A 9,473-nucleotide genomic window follows, 5' to 3' on the forward strand; every position below is an offset into this window, starting at 1 on the left:
AATTTTAAAATATTATTCGTTTATAATTTACAAAATTTTTCCATGGCTAATGGTTTCATAAAATAAATGTTTTTAGTGACGGAAAGTTAACTCTTAAATTCTACAATAGCAATATTACCTTTGTAATGTGACCTTTGTAAGGTTGTTTTGAATAAATGAACATGACCAATCAAACTGACAGCATACATTTACTTGAAAATCAGTGATTCGAGTAATTTCAATATTATCAAGCCATTGGTATTCTGTGATCAAGTTTAAGGAAATGCATGTTTGTAAACTGTGCCCGTTTTGTGAGGTGATTACCAAGTATTTGTGTATTTGAGGAAATTTTGCCATTTTGTAATAAGCTGTAAACTACTAATTTTATCATAGGTAAGACAATTTTGAAAGCAATGCTTTACGCAATGAAGAAAGTACATCTATATTATTTGTAGTTTCTATACATATTTCTGTTTAGAAATGGTACGTCGAACTTCAAAGGCAACAGCAAAATCTTTAGAAAAATCTAAAATCGAATCTCCAGCATTAAGAAGATCGAGACGTAGAAGAAAGTCTACATCAAGTGATGATTCTGATCATGGAAGTTCTACAAAAGACAATGAATCACCTAGTTCCATTAATAGAGATTCATTGCGAAGGTCTAGAAGAATTACATCAGGAAAAGACAATGACGCGCTTGAAAAATGTGTATACAGTGGATCTTTGGTACCAGAGGAACATCAAGAAACCGGTGAGGGGGAAAATTTTAAAGGTAAGTCTAATGATAAAAAGGGATCAAATAATGACAGAAATGAGTCAAATGTTGATGAAGAAATTGAAAATAAAAATGTGCAGGTGACCAGTCAGTCACCAAGTAACACACAGACTGTTTTTAAAAGTATATCTGACAAAGCGAAGTGCGAAGAGGAATGCACAAAAAGTGCCAGTGACTCATCTGAAAATAAATGTTTCAACAAAGTCAGTGAAAACCAAGAATTGAAAGCTAGCATTGCTGTAACTGTTCTGTCAAATGAAAATAATCCAGAAACTTCAAAATTGGAGGAATACACTGTTCTAAAGGAAGATATGTTACATAGTCAGCAGACTGAAGATAACATCCAATTGGGGCCTTTACAACCTTCTTCAAATAATTTGATAAGCAATTCTGGCACGAGCAATTTAATTGAAACTAATTCCGCAAAGCATAACCAATCGAGTGATAAAATTGTCTCTAGTTTCAGTGATTCTAAGGAAAACCTATTGTTAAAAGTTGTCACACATTCCTTAGAATGCCCGAAAGTTGAAACATTTGATAAACAGAAATTGCTTACTACAAGTAGTGATCAATTGGAAGCTAACCAAGAAAGTACAAAAAAAAGTACCGAGCCCATCGAGACAAAGAAGATTCTTTTAAAAAGGGCAATAGATGGAAAAGCATCTGAAATATTCAACAAAGAAGAAGTCAAGAGCTCCTGTGTGGAAGTAAATTCAGATACGCATATTGAAGAGCAATCTCAGCATCTCACAAAGAAATGTTTAGAAAGCTGCAAATCCGTAGACAGTCAAAATTCAGAAAATGCAGACATTTTATCAAGTGAGGAGTCTTTGAAAAAAAAAATCACCCTGAAAAGATTACCAGACACAAAAACTTTAGGAAACTTATTGCAGGATGTTAGTGACTCAAAACATGAGGAGCAATCCATTGATGAAGATTCTGAGCAAACTAAAAAGAGTGACTTGCAGAAGAAAGAAAAAGCAGATACAAGTGAAAAACACAAAGACATGACCAACAAAAATCAAAACAGAAAAATTTTGTTAAAGAGGAGAAGTACTGTTGAAGCTGAAAAACCATCTTTGATTGTTGACAATAAGAAGAAAGAAGATAAAATGAAATTAGAGCAAACATCTTTTCAAGAGTCAAGTGAGAAAGAGCAATCTTCTTCAGGTGATGATGCTACTAATGAAGATAGAAAGAGGAAATATAGTAATGCCTTTGAAATGGGGTTATGTGAACACCAAGGTAAGATTGAAACTCATTTACAATAATTGTTGTGGCCATAGTGGTATTTATGTTTTAGAAGCAGACAAAAAACCTGGTAAACTACCCAAAGTAATTAAAATTGTGCGCAATTTATTGACACAGCAGGGTCATTCTTTTGAGGGTAAAGAAAATCCAGAAACCCAAATTATTTTAAAGAAACCGAAGTGGAATTCAACCAACATAACATCCACAAAAATAATTTGTTTAAACTTGAAGGATTTAAGAAGAATGTGCCCCAAATTAGGCTTTGCAAAGGAGGACGAAGTAAATTTAGACTTGACATTCAAAGAGAAGCAACAATTGGAAATAGAAAAACGTAAGGAAATGGTGGAAGCCAAACGAGAAGAAAAAGAAAAAATGCTAATGGAACATATAGAAAAGGAGATCAGCGAAGTGGAGGTGAAAGAAAATGTTATAACTTTAAACAGAAAAATAAGCATAGTTGATGATACAGCAAGCAAAATGAAACCTCCACCAACTCCTCCGAAAAACCCAATATCGAATGTTATATTTGTTACTAATTTGGTGAGGCCATTTACAGTAAAACAGCTTAAGGAATTATTGGAGAGGACTGGTAGGATAACAGAAGATGGATTTTGGACCGACAAGATCAAATCGAAATGTTATGTAAAATATGACACTCCAGAGTATGTTGATTTTCTATAGTGTATTTTTCGTTTTCAAATTTTGCTCTTTTGATTTAGAGAAGCCGAAGCTACAAGGAATGCCTTGCACGGTGTTAATTGGCCCATTGGTAATGGGAAGAAACTCATAATTGAATATTCGACAGAGGAAGAACTGGAAAAAGTAAAGAACCCTCCTCAGCCCTTCGTTAGGCGGGAAAAAACTCCGGAAAAAGAAAATCAAGTGTGTTTGATGGTTTCTCTTATTTGATCTCATATTAATGACATGAATTATTTATTTCAGTTGCCCGGAACGCTTGTGGTGAGGGAGCGGATGGAAGAAAACGCTGCGGTGATCGCACCTGTTTTGACGTGGGACATGGGGAAAGAGGACAATCACCAGAAACGTCCGAGGATGAGATCCAGGAGCAAGGAAAAAGTTGGAAGGCTTAGTCAGCTGCCATATATGCCTGAAGGTTTTGATTTTATCTTAGAACTTTTCCCCAATTTCAAGCCCCTTTTGTATCTAGATTTTTATCAGAAAAGGACCAAATATGAGGAAGTGGTGGCCCCAAAAGCGATGGACGATTTATTTTTGAAAACCAAAGTCACACCCAGCATCTACTGGCAACCACTTTCACCTGAAGAGGTAGGTGCATTATTTGACTAAATTAATTATTTGTTTATTTGTTTGTACAGTGTGTCACATTTAAGATGAAGGTTATACAGGTTTATGGTTCACATTTTTTATTTGAAAAATTGTTCCAATTAATATTTTAATCCCACATCAAAGTCAAAGTCAAATGATTTTTTATTAAAAAAAATGGAAACTAATAAGCCTCACAAAAAACGACTGTAATCTAACCCATCCAAAGTTTTTTATTTATTTATTTATCAATGGGCCAGCCACCCCATATAAAATAGGATTCACATAAACAAAATAGTAAACAACAAAATAAAATAAATTAAAACAGAATGAAATAGATAGATGAAGACCTTACCCTAATATGACAAAATTGGGTTTCCAAAGTATTGATATGTATTAGTATAGTTAGTCGACACAACAGTACGGACACTTATAAGAGTAGCGAGGCACCAACACAACGTCATACAATACTATTGCAAAGAAAAGCGGAATAGTTTTACTGACAGTCTTTAAGTTCTTTCTTAAATATTCTTGCACTCTGGAAGCAGTCAAGTTGGTCCGAAAAGGGATTCGCTGGTGCAGCTGACCTAGTAAGAAAAGAACTCTGCCAATAGTTAGTACAATGGAACTCCACCTGGAGAGAGTGGTTTATTCTGGTCTGGCGGGGGGAATGCGAAGCCCAATGTTACGTACCAGCTCAGGTCCATGGGAATTTGTATGCAGTAGATTATAAAAAATGGTGAGATCCCTCTGCATGCGACGAATCTGAAGAGTTGTAAGTTGGAGAGAGTTTTCCAATTCCGAGTAATCAACGTCCTTGGTGCTCCTTAAATGTTATAACCGCAGGAACCTATGCTGCACTCTTTCTATGGCCTGCTCGTTCTGTGGACGTTATACTAAGGAGGTGTGAACGCATGACGGAGCAGAACAGTAATATGAGAGACAGAACACTCTGGAAATCCACTGTACAATGCTTAATAAAGCCCAAAATCTGAAGTGAATTGGACACAATAAAGGAATCGTGGTGTGTGTAAGTCAACTTAATATTGAGTAACAATCCAAGATCCCTTATTAAGGAGGCCTGCAATAACTGTGACCCTTTTATGTTATAAGTAAAATGTATGGGGTTTCTGCTCCGGTAGAAGCTCATTATAGTTGACATTTATTAATATTTAGTTCCATTCCATTCAAATCGTTCCATAGCAATAGGTGATCTAAATCGGACTGGAGTTTTGTACAGTCATCAGCATTATGGACTCTCATATAGAATTTTAAGTCGTCAGCAAATAATAGAAAATATGCTTGATGAATGCAACATCATTCACATAGATATTGAAGAGTAGGGGTCCCAGGTGCGATCCTTGTGGAACACTAGGAAGCACTTTACTTTTGGTGGATTGGAAGCTCTGGACGCGCACCATTTGCACTCTTTCATTAAAGCACAATGTTGGTATTGGTATTAAGCACTTAGGCCATCAGATGGGCCCGTTGTGCCCCCAGGCCGATCTATAGGTCGTCCAGAATGCCGCCCCTCCTATAGAAGGTCAGCAACTCTTTTAGCTCAATACCGTGCACTGAGTCCGGATCCATCAGGGCCTTTCCGAAGACTCCCAATCTTGCCCATGTCAAGGCAGGGCATTCGGTGAGCAGATGATACGGGGTCTCCTCCCCCTCCATGCACCACCTACACTCCGGGTCGTCTCCAATGCCTAGCAAGCAAAGATGCCTCCTAAGTCTGCAATGTCCTGTGTAGGCTCCTGTTAGTGCTCTACACTCCCTTTTGGTCAGTCTAAGCAGCTCCCTGGTCCATAAGTCTCGCCTGCCTCATTCCCGGAGCAACTCTCCAGCCCACCGCGGCCCGGTCTCTCGCCCAGGCTTCGAGAGCTCCCCGACTTACACACGGGGCGATCCCCAAGCGGGGCTCTGGTCCTATATGCCTATGCGAGGAGCTCTCCCTGGCTAAGGCGTCCGCTGCCTCATGGCCCCAGATACCGGTGTGACCCGGGACCCAGACCAACGTACGCGCGTACGCACTGACTTCAGCGCCATAAGTGCAGCTCTACTATCCAAGCAGAAGAAGACCCTCCTGCATCCGTGGTTGAGCCGAAGCACCTCTCTGGCCGCCATCAATAAGGCGAAAATTTCCGCCTGAAACACAGTGCAGTACTGACCCAGAGGGACCGACAAGGTCGATCCCGATCTCCTATTCTGGACCCGTCTGTGTACCAGACAAGTCCATCACAGGAGCTGACTCTGCCCTCTCTCCACTCTTCCCTTAATAGGAAGAGAAAGGTCCATTTGTCAAAGAAGGTCATCTCGGGGATCATGACGTCACTCGGCATGCCCATGACCCCGCGATCCCCGCGCCAGTCCCCTAAAATGTCGTACGGACCCCAATTGAAGGTTCCCTTCCTCCAGAGCCCGCAGCTCGCCAGCCTCACAGCCGTCCTGGCCGCCTCCATCTGCACCTGATCCGCCAGAGAGGGCAACCCCACCAGAGCCTCTAGGGCTCTCGTGGGCGCCGTTTTCATGGCGTCCGTATTATGCAGAGGCAAGCCAATCTCTGCAGTTTGTCAAGAACTAGCCTTGCTCCTGCTCTTTTGGTCCCCGGCCACCATGCCACTGCCCCATGCGTGAGCATAGGCACTGCATGATCTTCGGCCCCTACCGCTCTCCGGCACGCCCACAGAGCTCCAAAAGCCGACCTGGTCCTTGATCTTATATTTTCCTGGAAGGTCAACTTGGAGTCCAACCACACCCCCAAGTACTTGACACTTCCGTTTGCAGAAAGAGGCACCCCATCCATCGAAATGTTGAGGTTGTACTCCATCTTCCTTTTTCTGGTGAAGATGACCATCTCCACCTTGCCAGGATTGACAGCCAACTTGCTGTCCCGGCACCATTGTGAGAATCTTACCAATGTCCTGTTCAGGAGCCCCTGCATCTACTCACATCCGTCCCCTGTGTCATCACAAAGTATGATGTTAACCATTCCAAAAGTTTTCCCTGGATACCAATGTTTTGCAATTTTCTTGATTAGGATTTGATGATTTACTTAATCAAAAGCCTGCGTAAATGGCATGAACGTGAGACCCCTCCTCCAATGTTTCCAGCAGAAAATCTGTGAATGTAAGCAAGTTTATCTCAGTGGAGCAATGAGGGAGAAATCCAAATTGTTGGTTGATGAAGCAACCTTTCAGGCCAGCAGATAAATAGTCGCAGACTAAACTTTGGAACACTTTAGGAATACAACTCACGATACTGTTGGGCCTATCAATTATTGACTTGTGAGTTATCGCCGGATTTTAGGATAGGGGTAATGAATCTTGATTTCCAGTAATTGGGAAAAGTTCCCGTTTTTAAAGAGTGGTTAAAGATAATATAAAGTGGTCTGGAAAGTATGAAGCTGCAATGCTTAATAAGATATGGTGGGAGGCCATCTGGACCGGATCCTTTGTTTTTGTCTAGAGTCGACAGTTTTTCGTAAATAGATGAAATCGAAATGTTCAAATGTGAGAGGTTGACACCTTCAGAGACACAGTCCCCGTCACTATACATATTCGAAAAATAGTCTGCAAATAAATTGACAATATCTTCACCCACAGAACAAGTCACGTTGCCAAAGTGCACAACCGATGGAATAAAGTTTCGTTCCTGTTTACTGTTAACGAACTTCCAACACACACAACGGAAATTTGGCCATTTTATTCTTTAGTGTTACAGCTAGTAGATATTTCATACAGTAATAAAAGTAATAAAAAAGCCAACTGAATAAATGTAAAATATGTCTTCTGAAACCATGCGGTACATAATAGTAAGTGACGTCATCGCGTCTAGATTGAACTTAAGAAATAACGACTTCCATAAGGATTTTTTCAAATATCTAGCAAATAGACCCAAAACGTAAATACAGAAATCGTAGCTCTTGATGGTAGTACTGTTTAAATCAAATAGCATATTACGATTTTTGATTTACGGCCAATAATTTATTTTCAAAAGGAATAATTTTCAGGCTCTTTTCGATTTCGGTCTGTTATTGAAAAACCGTGTATATAATCGCAAAAATGCTCAAAATAGAAGTTATAGTCCCGGATCTTCCGCGTCCCTTGGTTGCAGAATTTTGCCAATCGGGTTCATAATTTTCGAGAAAATAATTTTTATTCTAGCAGCCAAAATAACCCAACAAAAATTTTCAATTTCTTTAAAAATATACTACAATATCATTGCATTTTAAAAGCCTTTGGTCCTAGAGGAACACATTACTGTGCAAACCAAATAGCCATATTGTTCACGAATTTTCATGTACTGCTAATAATTTAATCCCGAAAAGAATAATTGTCAGGGTCTTTTGGATTTTTTATCTATAAACAGATCTCCCGCGGTTTCTTATTCAAGAATTTTGCTAATTGAGTTAGTGGTTTTGAAAAAAATATTTTTTTTTATGAGTCACAAGACCAAAAATTTTTTTCAAGAAACAAACAAACTTTCCGACGTTTAATTTCGCCCAACTTCTGAAGTTTAGGTGTCGGTATGGACTTCTACATCCCTGCCAAATCTGAAGTTGATAGCTGCACATTTAGGTCACCTACTATACCTTATACACGAGATATCCGGAACACCCAGTACAATATGTGATAACGTTAAATAGAGAAGTATAAGTAAACTATATAACCATGTAAAAGAAACTGACAACTGATTATTCATCTTCTAGTTATTTACTGTTTTGCAAATTGCCGACGTACTCTATACAGTTTCAAAAAATATTCTCAATAATTTTTAGATCCGGATATCGCGCACTTGTAAAGATGGGTTTTAAATTTTTAAAAATAGTTCCCGACTCTTCAGCCCCCCCAGTTCCAATAGGTTCAGTTAGCGAAATAAAATCTATACGCGCGGCAAATTTGAAGTCGATAGATTTAAATTTCGAGCACATGGTGTTTCATAGCGATTTGCACAGAACAGGACGAAGATCGAAAAGATGGACGCCACTGTCCGATCGAAGCAATTTTTAAAAGGAGCCAAATTTCAGTACCCTAGCTTGAACCATTCGGAAGTTATTTTTAACTGTTTTTTTTATTTTGTCGTAGATAGTGTTAAAGCAGCAACAGCGACAAATGCGAATGGAAGAACACAAACGTCGCCTGGAAGAATCCGGTCGCGGGCGCGGAGGCGCGAGGGATCTTCCTCGAGAAAGGGAAAGGAATTTCAGGAGACGTTGAAAATTTTTCGTGATCAGGACTAGTTTATATTGTTTTTTTTTTATTCTAATGCATAAAATTCCGAGTGGGCGAGTACCGAGTATGCGAAGTGACGAACGAAGCGTGTGGAAGTGAGGTTAGGTTTGTTTTTTTTTTCAAGTTTCAGGTCGTTTTTAAATTCTGTAGCCGCCGGTAAACACATGAGTGGTAGTTCGACCCGGCCGCCGGAATCGAAGAAAAATACACAAAATTTAGTGTTAACTGTAGCGTGGCGGGGTTAATAAACGTGTGAATGAGAGAAAATGTCCGATACCTTTCGCATTTTTTTTTTCAAATAGGTTGCGCTTAGTAAATTCGAATTTTTATAGGATTTCCAGCATAAGAAACTACTTATCACCAAAAATTTCTTTCCGACGAGGGATGTGTGTGTTTACGGTAGGGAAATATCGGGATTGACACGGGAAGCTTCGTTTAGTAGCGAATATTCTGTGGGAATGTCACGTTAGTAGGATTTTAATTTTTAGCAGAATTTGTATTAACCAACTTTATTATTGAGTAAACACTTGGCATTAGACGCGCGTGTTTCTTTTGTTCATCAAGCCGAAAGGAAAAATGCGCAAAGAGTATCCCAATAGTGCGTCGCCGGTTGATATCTTGGAATGTCGGCGATAGAGAATATTTTCAAATTAGAAAGTTGTCGGGTACATCACCTAAAATTTATCTTTAAATTTAGTTCTTTTTTTTAAATTTTGATGAACCTTTCTAACAAATTTTCTGATGGTATTGATACCAGTTTATGGACGACTGGTTCACTGTCAAATAAAAACTTGTCAGCGTTTGCACAGTTGTTCCCAAGGTGGAAACAAGAAGAAACTTTTGAAAGGAAAGGGGGATCTGATAAACAAACTGTTAGATTAGTTCAAGAAGATCAGGCGCCCCTTCGGATAGCCGAGGATGACTCATTCCGAACAGAAGCAAGCATGGCT

General features: G+C 39.4%; 1 protein-coding gene across 3 annotated transcripts; it reads left to right on the forward strand.

The window, feature by feature from the left end:
* The first annotated feature begins 242 nt into the window (after nucleotides 1–242).
* On the forward strand, nucleotides 243–9,140 carry LOC132696331 (apoptotic chromatin condensation inducer in the nucleus-like). 3 transcript variants are annotated; one of them, XM_060661091.1, is made up of 7 exons: nucleotides 243–372; nucleotides 458–1,999; nucleotides 2,058–2,667; nucleotides 2,725–2,887; nucleotides 2,948–3,119; nucleotides 3,174–3,292; nucleotides 8,377–9,107. In XM_060661091.1, the coding sequence occupies exons 2-7, from the start codon at nucleotides 460–462 to the stop codon at nucleotides 8,506–8,508; spliced, it is 2,736 nt and encodes a 911-aa protein (XP_060517074.1). In that variant the 5' UTR covers nucleotides 243–372; nucleotides 458–459; the 3' UTR covers nucleotides 8,509–9,107. The 3 variants fall into 3 exon arrangements, with proteins under 3 accessions (XP_060517074.1, XP_060517075.1, XP_060517076.1); XM_060661092.1 differs by having other exon boundaries at nucleotides 256–372; nucleotides 435–1,999; nucleotides 8,377–9,127; XM_060661093.1 differs by lacking the exon at nucleotides 243–372 and having other exon boundaries at nucleotides 598–751; nucleotides 835–1,999; nucleotides 8,377–9,140.
* Nucleotides 9,141–9,473: the final 333 nt, after the last annotated feature.

Source organism: Cylas formicarius, unplaced genomic scaffold (genome assembly GCF_029955315.1).
Source record: "Cylas formicarius isolate icCylForm1 unplaced genomic scaffold, icCylForm1.1 PGA_scaffold_1__22_contigs__length_36826433, whole genome shotgun sequence".
Classification (NCBI taxonomy): Eukaryota; Metazoa; Arthropoda; class Insecta; order Coleoptera; family Brentidae; genus Cylas; species Cylas formicarius.